At 44.5% G+C, this 18,761-nt stretch overlaps 2 protein-coding genes across 20 annotated transcripts in view; both read right to left on the minus strand.

Annotated features, from left to right (window-relative positions):
* The window catches only part of LOC133552031 (phospholipid phosphatase 3-like), a 44,576-nt gene extending 28,392 nt beyond the window's left edge, over window positions 1–16,184 (minus strand). The window contains exons 1-2 of the mRNA XM_061899308.1: window positions 15,946–16,184; window positions 2,540–2,697 (exon numbers count right to left, since the gene is read on the minus strand). Coding sequence (XP_061755292.1) covers window positions 2,540–2,697; window positions 15,946–16,048 — 261 coding nt within the window. The 5' untranslated portion in view covers window positions 16,049–16,184. The remainder of the gene's footprint in view (window positions 1–2,539; window positions 2,698–15,945) is intronic.
* Window positions 16,185–16,277: 93 nt separating this feature from the next.
* Window positions 16,278–18,761, minus strand: part of LOC133552029 (uncharacterized) — a 57,065-nt gene continuing 54,581 nt past the window's right edge. For all 19 annotated transcript variants that reach the window (XM_061899284.1, XM_061899280.1, XM_061899304.1 and 16 more), the window contains one exon: window positions 16,278–16,416. In XM_061899284.1, coding sequence (XP_061755268.1) covers window positions 16,293–16,416 — 124 coding nt within the window. In that variant the 3' untranslated portion in view covers window positions 16,278–16,292. The remainder of the gene's footprint in view (window positions 16,417–18,761) is intronic.

The raw sequence follows: 18,761 nt of genomic DNA on the forward strand, positions 1-18,761 counted from the left end.
CACCAGGTGATATCTTGAATGGGGCTCCACTCCCATTGAGATTGAGCGTCATGTTTAGCTTCTTCCATTTTCTAATGATTGCTCCAACAGTGGACCTTTTTTCACCAAGCTGCTTGACAATTTCTCCAGAGCCCTTACCATCCTTGTGGAGTTGTACCATTTTGTGTCTGCTGTCTTTGGACAGCTCTTTGCTCTTAGCCATGCTGAATGTTTGGGTCTTACTGATTGTATGGGGTGGACAGGTGTCTTTATGCAGCTAACCACCTCACACAGGTGCATCTGATTCAGGATGATACAGCGGAGTGGAGGAGGACTTTTATAGGCGGACTAACAGGTCTTTGAGGGTCAGAATTCTAGCTGATAGACAGGTGTTCAAATACTTATTTTCAGCTGTATCACACAAATAAATTGTTAAAAAATCATAGATTGTGATTTCTGGATGTATCTCTCATACAGTGGACATGCACCTACCGGGAACATTTCACACCCCTCCATGATTTCTAAGTGGGAGAACTTGCAAAATAGCAGGGTGTTCAAATACTTATTTTCTTCACTGTGTATATATATATATATATATATATATATATATATATATATATGTATATATACACACACATTATATATACATATATATATACACACACACATATACATATATATATAAATATAAATATATATATATATATATATATATATATATATTTATTTATTGATTCCCTCAGAAAAAACAACACGACTAATGTGAGAATATTTTTTACAAATGTGTAGAATAACTTTTGCAATTAAGCAACGCTGGACAAACTTCTGAGACGACACGAGAAGGCAAGGAGAATGCACCGAGTGATCAATGGCTGTTGTTAGCATCAGTGACTTACAGACCAGATGGTACATTAGTGATGTGACTTACAGAGCAGATGGTACATTAGTGATGTGACTTACAGAGCAGATGGTACATTAGTGATGTGACTTACAGACCAGATGGTACATTAGTGATGTGACTTACAGACCAGATGGTACATTAGTGATGTGACTTACAGAGCAGATGGTACATTAGTGATGTGACTTACAGAGCAGATGGTACATTAGTGATGTGACTTACAGACCAGATGGTACATTAGTGATGTGACTTACAGACCAGATGGTACATTAGTGATGTGACTTACAGACCAGATGGTACATTAGTGATGTGACTTACAGACCAGATGGTACATTAGTGATGTGACTTACAGACCAGATGGTACATTAGTGATGTGACTTACAGAGCAGATGGTACATTAGTGATGTGACTTACAGAGCAGATGGTACATTAGTGATGTGACTTACAGAGCAGATGGTACATTAGTGATGTGACTTACAGAGCAGATGGTACATTAGTGATGTGACTTACAGAGCAGATGGTACATTAGTGATGTGACTTACAGACCAGATGGTACATTAGTGATGTGACTTACAGAGCAGATGGTACATTAGTGATGTGACTTACAGAGCAGATGGTACATTAGTGATGTGACTTACAGAGCAGATGGTACATTAGTGATGTGACTTACAGACCAGATGGTACATTAGTGATGTGACTTACAGAGCAGATGTTACATTAGTGATGTGACTTACAGACCAGATGGTACATTAGTGATGTGACTTACAGACCAGATGGTACATTAGTGATGTGACTTACAGACCAGATGGTACATTAGTGATGTGACTTACAGACCAGATGGTACATTAGTGATGTGACTTACAGAGCAGATGGTACATTAGTGATGTGACTTACAGAGCAGATGGTACATTAGTGATGTGACTTACAGACCAGATGGTACATTAGTGATGTGACTTACAGAGCAGATGTTACATTAGTGATGTGACTTACAGAGCAGATGGTACATTAGTGATGTGACTTACAGACCAGATGGTACATTAGTGATGTGACTTACAGACCAGATGGTACATTAGTGATGTGACTTACAGACCAGATGGTACATTAGTGATGTGACTTACAGACCAGATGGTACATTAGTGATGTGACTTACAGACCAGATGGTACATTAGTGATGTGACTTACAGACCAGATGGTACATTAGTGATGTGACTTACAGACCAGATGGTACATTAGTGATGTGACTTACAGAGCAGATGGTACATTAGTGATGTGAATTACAGAGCAGATGGTACATTAGTGATGTGACTTACAGACCAGATGGTACATTAGTGATGTGACTTACAGACCAGATGGTACATTAGTGATGTGACTTACAGAGCAGATGGTACATTAGTGATGTGACTTACAGACCAGATGGTACATTAGTGATGTGACTTACAGACCAGATGGTACATTAGTGATGTGACTTACAGACCAGATGGTACATTAGTGATGTGACTTACAGAGCAGATGGTACATTAGTGATGTGACTTACAGAGCAGATGGTACATTAGTGATGTGACTTACAGACCAGATGGTACATTAGTGATGTGACTTACAGAGCAGATGTTACATTAGTGATGTGACTTACAGAGCAGATGGTACATTAGTGATGTGACTTACAGACAAGATGGTGATAAGAATGCCAGCAGCGGTAAGCACACCATCACTAATGGTGTCTCCATGTTTGGCGGGGTAGTTGATGGACTGGTCGCCGCAGTAGAAGCCTCTACGGTAGGGCAGAACAGCGCTGGTCTCAATGACCAAGAAAGGCAGGCCAGCTGGTGAAGATGCGGTGAGAGAAGTGTGGAGGGGAGGAGGTGGGGGTGGAGGTGGAGGTGACAAAGGATGGAGAGGAAGATGGAAGGGTGGAGTTAATGATATGCAAATTCAAGAGGTCACAGGTACAAGAACAAGAGAACAACCTCTGGGACCAGTTCAATCGTATTCTGGGTTTGGTTTTTAGACGTAGAAAAGGTGCCTGGGCCACAAGGGACTCTGTTGGACACAACGTACCATGGACTTTAGCTACTGGACCTCAGACCTTGTTTTCCAAGTCAGCCTGCTGGTATTAATGAGTGACACCTGTAAGCGTCACTAAGCAAACCCAGAGTCTGCCTGACTGCCGGCGAATTGAAGGAGTCCTGATGCCTGTTCTCTGGTCCTGGTGCTGCACCACAACACCAATTACTGAGACCACGGGCACAGAGACCCCCACGGACGTCAGCAGCGTAGTGGACACTGGGCTGCTCTTAAAGGGGACACTCATGCTGTTGTCGCTGCACAAGAATCCTCTCCGGTAAGGCGCCATGGGGGATTTGTGCAAAAACACAGCAACAAGCATCACTGTGTGGTTGGACACACAACATGGTGGACTGTGTGGTTGGACAGACAACATGGTGGACCGTGTGGTTGGACAGACAACATGGTGGACCGTGTGGTTGGACACACAACATGGTGGACCGTGTGGTTGGACACACAACATGGTGGACCGTGTGGTTGGACACACAACATGGTGCACCGTGTGGTTGGACACACAACATGGTGGACCGTGTGGTTGGACACGCAACATGGTGGACCGTGTGGTTGGACACACAACATGGTGCACCGTGTGGTTGGACACGCGACATGGTGGACCGTGTGGTTGGACACACGACATGGTGCACCGTGTGGTTGGACACGCAACATGGTGGACTGTGTGGTTGGACAGACAACATGGTGCACCGTGTGGTTGGACACACAACATGGTGGACCGTGTGGTTGGACACACAACATGGTGGACCGTGTGGTTGGACACACAACATGGTGGACCGTGTGGTTGGACACACAACATGGTGGACCGTGTGGTTGGACACACAACATGGTGCACCGTGTGGTTGGACACACAACATGGTGGACTGTGTGGTTGGACACACAACATGGTGGACCGTGTGGTTGGACAGACAACATGGTGGACCGTGTGGTTGGACACACAACATGGTGGACCGTGTGGTTGGACAGACAACATGGTGGACCGTGTGGTTGGACACACAACATGGTGCACCGTGTGGTTGGACAGACAACATGGTGCACCGTGTGGTTGGACACACAACATGGTGCAACGTGTGGTTGGACACACAACATGGTGGACCGTGTGGTTGGACAGACAACATGGTGGACCGTGTGGTTGGACAGACAACATGGTGGACCGTGTGGTTGGACACACAACATGGTGGACCGTGTGGTTGGACACACAACATGGTGGACCGTGTGGTTGGACACACAACATGGTGGACCGTGTGGTTGGACACGCAACATGGTGGACCGTGTGGTTGGAGACGCAACATGGTGGACCGTGTGGTTGGACACGCAACATGGTGGACCGTGTGGTTGGACACGCAACATGGTGGACCGTGTGGTTGGACAGACAACATGGTGGACTGTGTGGTTGGACACACAACATGGTGGACTGTGTGGTTGGACACACAACATGGTGGACTGTGTGGTTGGACACACAACATGGTGGACTGTGTGATTGGACACACAACATGGTGGACTGTGTGGTTGGACACACAACATGGTGGACCGTGTGGTTGGACACGCAACATGGTGGACCGTGTGCTTGGACACGCAACATGGTGGACCGTGTGCTTGGACACGCAACATGGTGGACCGTGTGGTTGGACACGCACCATGGTGGACCGTGTGGTTGGACACGCACCATGGTGGACCGTGTGGTTGGACACGCACCATGGTGGACCGTGTGGTTGGACACGCAACATGGTGGACCGTGTGGTTGGACACGCAACATGGTGGACCGTGTGGTTGGACACGCAACATGGTGGACCGTGTGGTTGGACACGCAACATGGTGGACCGTGTGGTTGGACACGCAACATGGTGGACCGTGTGGTTGGACACGCACCATGGTGGACCGTGTGGTTGGACACGCACCATGGTGGACCGTGTGGTTGGACACGCACCATGGTGGACCGTGTGGTTGGACACACAACATGGTGGACCGTGTGGTTGGACACGCAACATGGTGGACCGTGTGGTTGGACACGCAACATGGTGGACCGTGTGGTTGGACACGCAACATGGTGGACCGTGTGGTTGGACACGCACCATGGTGGACCGTGTGGTTGGACACGCACCATGGTGGACCGTGTGGTTGGACACGCAACATGGTGGACCGTGTGGTTGGACACACAACATGGTGGACCGTGTGGTTGGACACGCACCATGGTGGACCGTGTGGTTGGACACGCACCATGGTGGACCGTGTGGTTGGACACGCACCATGGTGGACCGTGTGGTTGGACACGCAACATGGTGGACTGTGTGGTTGGACACACGACATGTTGGACCGTGTGGTTGGACACACGACATGGTGGACCGTGTGGTTGGACACACGACATGGTGGACCGTGTGGTTGGACACACGACATGGTGGACCGTGTTGTTGGACACACGACATGGTGGACCGTGTGGTTGGACACACGACATGGTGGACCGTGTGGTTGGACACACGACATGGTGGACCGTGTGGTTGGACACACGACATGGTGGACCGTGTGGTTGGACACACGACATGGTGGACCGTGTGGTTGGACACACGACATGGTGGACCGAGTGGTTGGACACACAACATGGTGGACGGTGTGGTTGGACACACAACATGGTGGACCGTGTGGTTGGACACACAACATGGTGGACCGTGTGGTTGGACACACAACGTGGTGGACCGTGTGGTTGGACACACAACATGGTGGACCGTGTGGTTGGACACACAACATGGTGGACCGTGTGGTTGGACACACAACATGGTGGACCGTGTGGTTGGACACACAACATGGTGGACCGTGTGGTTGGACACACAACATGGTGGACAATTTTTTTCCAAATCTAAACGAGGAAAAAACAGGGCAACAGTGATCCTCTGCTGGACTTGGACTTTCCTTAGAACTCTGGACGTCCCACAGCCGCCAGCCTTGGAGTCATTTTAGACCACACTTTTAAATTTGACAAACAAGTCAACACCGTTGTTAAATCAGGTTTGTATTAAATTCAGCTTTTATCAAAGGTGAAAGCTTTATCTTTGAAACAATTTGAACAGGTCGTGCAGGCTTTTAGGTCTGACTCCTGGAATCACCTGTCACGCTTTCAGTTCCTTTTCCCGCTCGTTTTAGAATTGATTTTTAAATGTTACTGTTTGTTCTTAAAGGCCTACTGAAAGCCACCACGCAGTCTGATAGTTTATATATCAATGATGAAATATTAACATTGCAACACATGCCAATACAGCAATTTTAAATTTCCCGTGTAGTGTCGTGTTGAAAACATCGCGGAATGATGACGCGTGCATTTGACGTCTCGGGTTGTAGCGGACATTATTTTCCAGCCCGATCCCAGCTATAAGTAGTCTGCTTTAATCGCATAGTTACACAGTATTTTGGACATCTGTGTTGCTGAATCTTTTGCAATTTTTTCAATTAATAACGGAGACATCAAAGAAGAATGCTGTTGGTGGGAAGCTTTTAGCCTTTAGCCACACAAACACAGCCGGTGTTTCCTTGTTTAAAATTCATGCGGCACTCTGCAGACAGTTGCGTTGCTAATAGTGTGCTAGAAATAAAGGATTCGATTGAAAAGCAAATCTTTTTGGCGACCTGAGCAGAGAAAACTTAAATGAACTTCTTCACTAAAGAAGTCGGATCCATTTGGTGTCTTTCCGTCCCTTCAGGTGGCAAAACCATGGTATCCATCTGCTGATGGCCAACAGAACACTTTGGGATTGGGAAGCGTGTTTGTGGTTCTCCGAGGTACTTCAAGGCAGCGGTGGGCGACTTTGAAGTGTGAGTGTGGACTTCTTTCCAATGAGGCGACTCCGGGCACAGACAATTAGAATAATAATAGACACTATGAATACTTCTGCCATCCAGGCTGTGTGGCTGAGAAGGTTGAAAGCAGGTGGGTGTAGAGGTCAGGACGAGGCTTTAGTCCAAACAAACACTCTTCAGTGTCTGAGCCCCTAAAGCCTGAAAGTCTGCATACACACAGCTGACTGGCCTTTGGAGGTCCAGGTGGGGGATCTTGTTCCAGGGCCGGGCTGACGGGTGGGAACTACCAAATGCTGGCCTTCTCTTCACGTTTGCTGTTTTCATTCACAGTCCTCAAACAAATATCAGCAGGGACTTAAATCCCTCCAACAGTCGGGGGTCTTTCACACTCAAACTTGACTGATCCGTCAGTTGTGTTATTGAAAGAACACGTGAGCCCCTGGCAAGCGTACAGCTCCCTGCTGGACTCATGATGGATCCCTAGCAAAGTCTTGTCCAGGACTCTGTAAAGACTCAACTCCTGAACTCCTCTTTTCCAGACACTCAGCTGGGGATTTTTCTCAGCCTTGCAAATACTTTCCCTGCATCCAAAAAGTGCCGCATCAGCAGTGAGTGCAACATCTTGGGATTCCCCCTCCACCCCTTCCCGGTCTTAAAAGCAGAGAAGGTGGGAAAGAGGGCTCTTCATCCTGCCAGAAACAACAACCCCTCAGCAAGTGTGAGCCGGCTCTCTAAGACCAGCCACACCAGTCTCAACATTCAGAATTTTATTTCCTGCTCTCACAAAATACTTTTTCATGATGCAATCATTTGCTATCATCAACATCCGAGAGAAAATACCTCTCAGACTTTGTGTTTGCCCGGAGACTCACAGCGGACTCTTTTGCAGACTTTTGTGTTTGCCCAGGGACTCACAGTGGACTCTTTTGCAGACTTGTGTGTTTGCCCAGGGACTCACAGCGGACTCTTTTGCAGACTTGTGTGTTTGCCCAGGGACTCACAGCGGACTCTTTCGCAGACTTGTGTGTTTGCCCTCGGCCTCGGAGTGGACTCTTTTGCAGAATTTGGCCAAAATACCATGAATATTAAAATAAACACACACATTTTTTTCATGCACATCCCTGACTGTCTGGAGCAGAAACATGTCCAGAGGTCTTTGCTGTTTTTGACTCACATTGGTGGTTGGACCACCCTCACACAGCTCCTTGCAGTTTCATGGAGTTGGCATTTCTATCTATTGTTGTCATTTAGGTCCATAACCTAACCAGTTTTTAAATCTCTCTTTAAGGCCCCTCCCACCTCCAAAGACATGCACCTGGGGACAGGCCCCTCCCACCTCCAAAGACATGCACCTGGGGACAGGCCCCTCCCACCTCCAAAGACATGCACCTGGGGACAGGCCCCTCCCACCTCCAAAGACATGCACCTGGGGATAGGCCCCTCCCACCTGCACCTGGGGATAGGTTGATTGGCAACACTAAATGGTCCCTAGTGTGTGAATGTTGTCTGTCTGTGTTGGCCCTGGGTGAGGTGGTGACTTGTCTAGGTTGCGGGGGGTGCTGGAGCCTATCCCATGTAGATAGATGGATATAACTTAATTGATTCCTTCAGTAAAATGAAAATGTTCCATTTGAAGTTAGAGTTGCGTTGCTGCCAGGTGTCAATTAGAGTTGTGTTGCTGCCAGGTGTCAATTAGAGTTGTGTTGCTGCCAGGTGTCAATTAGAGTTGTGTTGCTGCCAGGTGTCAATTAGAGTTGTGTTGCTGCCAGGTGTCAATTAGAGTTGTGTTGGTGCCAGGTGTCAATTAGAGTTGTGTTGGTGCCAGGTGTCAATTAGAGTTGTGTTGCTGCCAGGTGTCAATTAGAGTTGTGTTGCTGCCAGGTGTCAATTAGAGTTGTGTTGCTGCCAGGTGTCAATTAGAGTTGTGTTGCTGCCAGGTGTCAATTAGAGTTGTGTTGCTGCCAGGTGTCAATTAGAGTTGTGTTGCTGCCAGGTGTCAATTAGAGTTGTGTTGCTGCCAGGTGTCAATTAGAGTTGTGTTGCTGCCAGGTGTCAATTAGAGTTGTGTTGCTGCCAGGTGTCAATTAGAGTTGTGTTGCTGCCAGGTGTCAATTAGAGTTGTGTTGCTGCCAGGTGTCAATTAGAGTTGTGTTGCTGCCAGGTGTCAATTAGAGTTGTGTTGCTGCCAGGTGTCAATTAGAGTTGTGTTGCTGCCAGGTGTCAATTAGAGTTGTGTTGCTGCCAGGTGTCAATTAGAGTTGTGTTGCTGCCAGGTGTCAATGGTTACAACATCATGGCAGCCATCAGTGGGTGTGGCCAAGATGCAGGTCAAAGTACTTCTTGATGGTCAAAACAAAGGAAGAATAGGAAAATGCCGAAATGAAAAAGAATAAAATGGTGGAATAAAGCAAATCTCAGGTCCAGATGAAGAAGATCCTTTCCAAACAAACACTCAACTCAAATAGTCTTCATGGCCAACACTAAAGTGCCTGAAGGCGTGTATCAAGTAGTTGTGAATAAACAACAACACAACAGGAAGTGCCACCAAAATAGGAGCACAGCACAGGAACAAGAACCAAACACAAGACAAGTTATTTACCACAACTTCTTCATCACGTACACAACTCCTCCTCCTCCTCTTTAGTTAAAACCCTTCCACTTCAAACTCTGCTAGTCAATCAAACTCATACACACACACACACACACACACACACACACATATATATATATATATATATATACATACATATATATACATATATATATATATACACATATATATACACATACATACATATACATATATATATATACACATATATATACATACATATATATACATATATATCAATCAATCAATCAATGTTTACTTATATAGCCCTAAATCACTAGTGTCTCAAAGGGCTGCACAAACCACCACGACATCCTCGGTAGGCCCACATAAGGGCAAGGAAAACTCACACCCAGTGGGACGTCGGTGACAATAATGACTATGAGAACCTTAGAGAGGAGGAAAGCAATGGATGTCGAGCGGGTCTAACATGATACTGTGAAAGTTCAATCCACAATGGATCCAACACAGTCGCAAGAGTCCAGTCCAAAGCGGGTCCAACTCAGCAGAGAGAGTCCCGTTCACAGCGGAGCCACCAGGAAACCATCCCAAGCGGAGGCGGATCAGCAGCGCAGAGATGTCCCCAGCCGATACACAGGCAAGCAGTACATGGCCACCGGATCGGACCGGACCCCCTCCACAAGGGAGAGTGGGACATAGAAGAAAAAGAAAAGAAACAGCAGATCAACTGGTCTAAAAAGGGAGTCTATTTAAAGGCTACAGTATACAAATGAGTTTTAAGGTGAGACTTAAATGCTTCTACTGAGGTGGCATCTCGAACTGTTACCGGGAGGGCATTCCAGAGTACTGGAGCCCGAACGGAAAACGCTCTATAGCCCGCAGACTTTTTTTGGGCTTTGGGAATCACTAATAAGCCGGAGTCCTTTGAACGCAGATTTCTTGCCGGGACATATGGTACAATACAATCGGCAAGATAGGATGGAGCTAGACCGTGTAGTATTTTATATGTAAGTAGTAAAACCTTAAAGTCACATCTTAAGTGCACAGGAAGCCAGTGCAGGTGAGCCAGTACAGGCGTAATGTGATCAAACTTTCTTGTTCTTGTCAAAAGTCTAGCAGCCGCATTTTGTACCAACTGTAATCTTTTAATGCTAGACATGGGGAGACCCGAAAATAATACGTTACAGTAGTCGAGGCGAGACGTAACAAACGCATGGATAATGATCTCAGCGTCTTTAGTGGACAGAATGGAGCGAATTTTAGCGATATTACGGAGATGAAAGAAGGCCGTTTTAGTAACGCTTTTAATGTGTGCCTCAAAGGAGAGAGTTGGGTCGAAGATAATACCCAGATTCTTTACCGTGTCGCCTTGTTTAATTGTTTGGTTGTCAAATGTTAGAGTTGTATTATTAAATAGAGTTCGGTGTCTAGCAGGACCGATAATCAGCATTTCCGTTTTTTTGGCGTTGAGTTGCAAAAAGTTAGCGGACATCCATTGTTTAATTTCATTAAGACACGCCTCCAGCTGACTACAATCCGGCGTGTTGGTCAGCTTTAGGGGCATGTAGAGTTGGGTGTCATCAGCATAACAGTGAAAGCTAACACCGTATTTGCGTATGATGTCACCTAGCGGCAGCATGTAGATGCTGAAGAGTGCAGGGCCAAGGACCGAACCCTGGGGAACTCCACACGTTACCTTAACGTAGTCCGAGGTCACATTGTTATGGGAGACACACTGCATCCTATCAGTAAGATAAGAGTTAAACCAAGACAGGGCTAAGTCTGACATACCGATTCGTGTTTTGATACGTTCTAATAAAATATTATGATCGACGGTATCGAAAGCAGCGCTAAGATCGAGGAGCAGCAACATAGATGACGCATCAGAATCCATCGTTAGCAATAGATCATTAGTCATTTTTGCGAGGGCTGTCTCCGTCGAGTGATTTGCCCTGAAACCGGATTGAAAGGTTTCACATAGATTGTTAGACGCTAAGTGTTCATTTAACTGCTCCGCAACAATTTTTTCGAGGATTTTTGAAATGAAGGGAAGGTGAGACACCGGTCGGTAGTTTACCATGAGGTCAGGATCGAGGTTAGGTCTTTTAAGGAGAGGATGAATAACCGCTTTTTTGAATGCTAGGGGAACAGTGCCCGAGGAAAGTGATAAGTTTATAATATTTAGCACTGATGGACCTAATAATACAAAGAGCTCCTTGATCAGTTTCCCAGGAAGAGGGTCAAGTAAACATGTTGTTTGTTTTATTCCATTTACACGTTGTAACAATTCCTCTAATGTTATTTCCTCAAAACGAGAGAAACTATTTTGGAGGGCAGTATCCGCCGTATATACAATCGTGTCAGTGTTAATAGAACCCCGTTGTAGCTGGGACGCATTGTCTTTAATCTCCTTTCTAATGACTTCAATTTTCTTACTAAAGAATTGCATAAAGTCATCAGCTGAGTGGGTGGAGCTACTGGAAGGAGTCCCTTGTTGGGTTAGCGATGCTACCGTACTAAACAAAAATTTAGGATCGTTTTTATTACGGTGGATGAGATTTGAGTAATAATTAGCTTTAGCTAAGGTAAGCATGCGTTTATAAGTTATTAAACCATCACTAAATGCTTGATGGTGCACCTCAAGTTTAGTCGTGCGCCATTTGCGTTCCAGCTTTCTGCATAATAATTTCTGAGCTCTAGTTTCTTCTGTAAACCACGGGGTGCGCTTTTTTGGAGCCTTTTTTAACTTTAGCGGTGCTATGTTATCAATGGTTTCGCGCAGGGCGTCGTTAAAATTGTTAGTGAGGTTATCAATAGAGCCCACATACTTTGGGAATGGTGCCATTACCGAGGGCAGTAGGTCAGCAAGAGTTGTCGTTGTGGCCGTATTAATGTTGCGGCTGCTATAGCAGTTATTATTATTATTAGTTTGACGAACATGCGTCTGAACCTCGAATTTTATAAGGTAATGATCGGACAATACTTTAGTATACGGGAGTATCGTAACTTTGGAAGCGGTGATCCCCTTGACAAGCACTAGGTCTATCGTATTACCGTTGCGATGCGTGGGTTCATTTATTATTTGTGTGAGACCACAGCTATCAATTATACTCTGGAGCGCTACGCACGGTGGGTCCGATGGGGTATTCATGTGGATATTAAAGTCCCCCATTATGATTATATTATCGGCGTGTGTCACTAGATCAGCAACGAACTCTGAGAATTCATTGATGAAGTCCGAACAGGGCCCTGGGGGGCGGTAGATAACAGCCAGGTGTAGAGGCAGCGGTGTGACAGACCTCATAGTAAGCACCTCAAACGATTTATATTTATTATTTATGTTAGGACTAAGGTTAAAGTTTTCGTTGTATATTAGTGCGACCCCCCCACCCCTTTTAAGCGGACGGGCAATATGCGCATGTGTAAAGTTAGGAGGACATGCCTCATTTAGCGCAAAAAAGTCGTTTGGTTTAAGCCAGGTTTCGCTGAGACCGATGACGTTAAGATTGTTGTCTCTGATAATATCATTAACTAACAACGTTTTGGGAGACAATGATCTTATGTTTAAAAAACCTACTTTATAGGTAGTGGGCTGTTTTAGGGAATTTTTGATCAAATTATCCGTAGTAGCAATATTAATAATGTTGTGTTTATTATGCCCAGTGCATTCAGTATAATTACGACCATATCTAGGAATTGATACGACGGGAATGTTCCGATTGTTTGATTGTTGCTTTGATAAACTGCACGCATCATGGTTAGCCACCTCAGTAACGGGGATGTTCCGATTGTTTGTTTGTTGCTTTGATAAACTGCACGCATCATAGTTAGCCTCCTCAGTAACGGGGATTTTCCGATTGTTTGTTTGTTGCTTTGATAAACTGCACGCATCATAGTTAGCCACCTCAGTAAAACACATGTCCAACTCTGAAACACTCAAAGTAGAAAAAACTTGTTCTAATTTAACAGACTCCTTACCCAGACCAGTAGTCTCGCACTTTCCATCTAAATCCGTCTTCAGGGTGGAGGGAAGTGGTGTACTGTGGGGATTAGCCTTCTGCTTTGTTTTTAGCCCGGCTCGACATCCGCGTTTCCGATCACACCGCTGGCGTCTGCTCCGTAGACGGCCCCCGCTGCTACTAGACTCCGCTGCTTCACAGGCCGCTGGATGTAGCCGCCGATGAATCCCCATGCTAGTTAGCATGTTTAGCACGCCCGCGTCTATCAGTCCAAAACGGCCCAATATGTCCATATCCAGAAGTGTCTGGCGGTCGTACGTGATCACGGAGTGACCACGATGCGAGCCAGCCATGAAGTCTGCAGAACTGTCCGGCATTTCCACCAAATGTTCCATCTTTAGCAAGAGCACCGCAGTGTCGCAGCCCGTCCGGGCGCCGCCATCTTGCATAAATAAATATATATATATACACATATATATACATATATATATACACATACATACATATACATATATATATATACACATATATATACATATATATATATATACACATATATATACATATATATATACACATACATACATATACATATATATATATACACATATATATACATATATATATATACACATACATACATATACATATATATATACACATACATATACATATATATATATACACATACATACATATACATATATATATATACACATACATACATATACATATATATATATACACATACATACATATATGTATATATACATATATGTATATATACATATATATGTATATATACATATATATGTATATATACATATATATATGTATATACACATATATATATGTATATATACATATATATATGTATATATACATATACATATATATATATACATATATATACATATATATACATATATATACATATATATATATATATATATATATATATATATATATATATATATATATATGGGACGGCGTGGCGCAGTGGAAGAGTGGCCGTGCGCAACCCGAGGGTCACTGGTTCAAATCCCACCTAGAACAAACCTCGTCGCGTCCGTTGTGTCCTGAGCAAGACACTTCACCCTTGCTCCTGATGGGTGCTGGTTGGCGCCTTGCATGGCAGCTCCTTCCATCAGTGTGTGAATGTGTGTGTGAATGTGGAAGTAGTGTCAAAGCGCTTTGAGTACCTTGAAGGTAGAAAAGCGCTATACAAGTACAACCCATTTATCATTTATTTATATATATATATATATTAGGGCTGTGAATCTGTATGTGTCCCAAGATTCTATTCAATATCGATTCTTGGGGTCACGATTCGATAATATATCGATTTTTTCGATTCGATTCTCGATTCAAAAACGGTATTTTTCCGATTGAAAAGGATTGTGTATTCCTTCAATACATAGATTTCAGCAGGATCTACCCCAGTCTGCTGACATGCTAGCAGAGTAGTAGATTTTTGTAAAAAGCTTTTATAATTGTAAAGGACAATGTTTAATCAACTGATTGCAATAATGTCAATTTGTTCAAACTATTAAAGGAAGCAAAAATCTGACTTATTTTATCTTTGTGCAAACATTGGACACAGTGTGTTGTCCAGCTTATGAGATGCCATGCAAGTGTAAGCCACTGTGACACTATTGTTCTTTTTGATTATTTTTATAAATGTCTAATGATAATGTCAATGAGGGATTTTTAATCACTGCTATGCTGAAATTATAACTAATATTGATACTGTTGTTGAAAATATGTGGGTTCTTCCGAGGATGTTGTAGTCGTAATGATTTGTGCAGTCCTTTGAGACATTTGTGATTTGGGGCTATACATTGATTGACTGAATATTCATTTTTGTTTCACTACTTTTGTTTTGTTCTGTGTGGTGTTTGTGTCTCCTCTCAATTGTTCTGTTTATTGCAGTTCTGAGTGTTGCTGGCTCAGCTTTGCTTTTGGAATTGGATTGCATTGTTATGGTATTGCTGTGTAGTGCTTTGTTGGAGTGATTAAAAAAAATAAATAAATAAATAAAATAAAATTTAAAATAAAAAATAATAAAAAATATCGATTTTTTAAAAATGAGAATCGATTCTGAATCGCACAACGTAAACAATTCGATTCGAATTGATTTTTTCCCACACCCCTAATATATATATATATATATATATATATATATATACAGTATATATATATATATATATATATATATATATATATATATATGTGTGTGTGTGTGAGTTTTAAAGTGGGGCTGGATTCGGCCCCCAGGTTGTAGTTTGGGGACCCCTGAACAAACGTTGTTTCCCGCTTTGAAGAAATTATGAAACATCTTTTATGAGCAGTAAAAAAAAGTTGTTTGGAAAATCAAAGCATGATAGCTGTTAAAAGGTGAAAGCATGAGGACGGCTGTGAAAGCATGAGGACGTGTGTTAAAAGGTGAAAGCATGAGGACGGCTGTGAAAGCATGAGGACGTGTGTTAAAAGGTGAAAGCATGAGGACGGCTGTGAAAGCATGAGGACGTGTGTTAAAAGGTGAAAGCATGAGGACGTGTGTTAAAAGGTGAAAGCATGAGGACGTGTGTTAAAAGGTGAAAGCATGAGGACGGCTGTGAAAGCATGAGGACGTGTGTTAAAAGGTGAAAGCATGAGGACGGTTGTGAAAGTGTTACCTAAGAAGAGGCAGAAGAGGTCCACTCCCACCAGCAACTTCCTCCTGGGGTCCTTGCAGTTGTCGGCCGCCATACTTTTGTTTTGGATCAAGCAGCGTTGCATTGAAACTTCTTCCTCCTTCTTCACGTGCAGGAGTTAGTCCACAGAGAAGCTCCTTCCTCCAGAGGAGAAGTGGTCACAGCAGCAAGGAGCCTGCAGGCACTGTGCTGATCCCCTACTGCTCAGCACAAGCCCCGCCCCCTGCACTGTGCTGATCCCCTACTGCTCAGCACAAGCCCCGCCCCCTGCACTGTGCTGATCCCCTACTGCTCAGCACAAGCCCCGCCCCCTGCACTGTGCTGATCCCCTACTTCTCAGCAGAAGCCCCGCCCCGCTCAAGGAGGGTCCCTCGCTTCCCCAGGGGGCTCAGGAACAACTCCTGCAACTTTCCAGCCTGATGTCCTCCAGACTTCACCTTAGGACCACGTGACCTTGGAGGAGACAACATCACATGACCTTGGAGGAGACAATGGCACATGACCTTGGAGGAAACATCACGTGACCTTGGAGGAAACATCATGTGACCTTGGAGGAGGAAACACGTGACCTTGGAGGAGACAACATCACATGACCTTAGAGGAGACAACACGTGACCTTGGAGGAGACATCACATGCCCTTGGAGGAAACAACATCACGTGACCTTGGAGGAGGAAACACGTGACCTTGGAGGAAACAACATTATGTGACCTTGGAGGAAACAACATCATGTGACCTTGGAGGTGACAACAGCATGTGACCTTGGAGGAGACAACACATGACCTTGAGGAGACAACATCACGTGACCTTGGAGGAGAAACCATGTAACATTGGAGGAGACAACATCACATGACATTGGAGGAGAGAACATCAAGTGACCTTGGAGGAGACAACACGTGACCTTGGAGGAGACAACATCACATGACATTGGAGGAAACAACATCATGTGACCTTGGAGGAGACAACACATGACCTTGAGGAGACAACATCACGTGACCTTGGAGGAGAAATCATGTAACATTGGAGGAGACAACATCACATGGCATTGGAGGAGAGAACATCAAGTGACCTTGGAGGAGACAACACGTGACCTTGGAGGAGACAACATCACATGACATTGGAGGAAACAAGATCATGTGACCTTGGAGGAAACAACATCATGTGACCTTGGAGGAGACAACACATGACCTTGAGGAGACAACATCACGTGACCTTGGAGGAGAAACCATGTAACATTGGAGGAGACAACATCACATGACATTGGAGGAGAGAACATCAAGTGACCTTGGAGGAGACAACATCATGTGACATTGGAGGAAACAACATCATGTGACCTTGGAGGTGACAACAGCATGTGACCTTGGAGGAGACAACATCACGTGACCTTGGAGGAGAAACCATGTAACCTTGGAGGAGACAACATCACATGACCTTGGAGGAGACAACACGTGACCTTGGAGGAGACAACTTCACATAACATTGGAGGAGACAACATCATGTGACCTTGGAAGAAACAACACATGACCTTGGAGGAGACAACTTCACATAACATTGGAGGAGACAACATCATGTGACCTTGGAGGAAACAACACATGACCTTGGAGGAGACAACTTCACATAACATTGGAGGAGACAACATCACATGACCTTGGAGGAGACAACTTCACATAACATTGGAGGAGACAACATCATGTGACCTTGGAGGAAACAACACATGACCTTGTAGGAGACATGACGTGGCCTTGGAGGAAACAACACATGACCTTGTAGGAGACATGACGTGGCCTTGGAGGAAACATCACATGACCTTGTAGGAGACAACATCATGTGATGACTTCCCATGACTTGCACACCAACAATGTGCAGCACTGGACTGCACAGAAACTTCTGCTGCTCCAAAACAGAGTTCTTCTTTCATGCATCACAAATAAAAATACATTTTATTAACCTAACTTAATTATGATTAAAGTCCTACTGAAAGCCACTACTAGCCACCACGCAGTCTGATAGTTTATATATCAATGATGAAATATTAACATTGCAACACATGACAATACGCCCGCTTTAGTTTACTAAATTGCAACTTTAAATTTCCCGGGAGTTTCTTCTTGAAAATGTCGTGTAATGATGACGTGTACGCAGGACGTCACGGACTGTTATGACATATGAGCGCTGCACACACACACAGCTAAAAGTCGTCTGCTTTAACGGCATAATTACAAAGTATTTTGGGGATCTGGGTTGCTAAATCTTTTGCAATTTGTTCAATTAATAATGGAGAAGTCAAAGTAGAAGAAAGATGGAGTTGAGAAGCTTTAGCCTTTAGCCACACAAACACACGGTGATTCCTTGTTCAAAATTCCCGGAGGTGAAACTTTACTATGGATCACAGCGGTCAAGAAAACATGGATCCCGACCGAATGGCAACCAGCAAGTTTCAGTGAGAAAATTGTGGTAAAAAGTCGCCTCTTACCGGAGATCAGCTGAACTTGTGTCGTCCATAAAGCTGCCGTCGACTTCCCTGAGATACTGCACGTCAACACCCGGCCGTGGACACACACTTCCGACTATCAGGTACTGTTAAACTCACTAAAACACTAGCAACACAATAGAAAGATAAGGGATTTCCCAGAATTATCCTAGTAAATGTGTCTAAAAACATCTGAATCACTCCCAATGCAATCGCGTTTTTTTTTCTTTCTAGTCCGTCGCTTTCAATATCCTGAAACACGAATCTTTCATCCTCGCTCAAATTAATGGGGAAATGGTCGTTTTCTCGGTCTGAATAGCGTTTTTTCT

The sequence above is a fragment of the Nerophis ophidion genome, linkage group LG04, assembly GCF_033978795.1.
Source record: "Nerophis ophidion isolate RoL-2023_Sa linkage group LG04, RoL_Noph_v1.0, whole genome shotgun sequence".
NCBI lineage: Eukaryota > Metazoa > Chordata > Actinopteri > Syngnathiformes > Syngnathidae > Nerophis > Nerophis ophidion.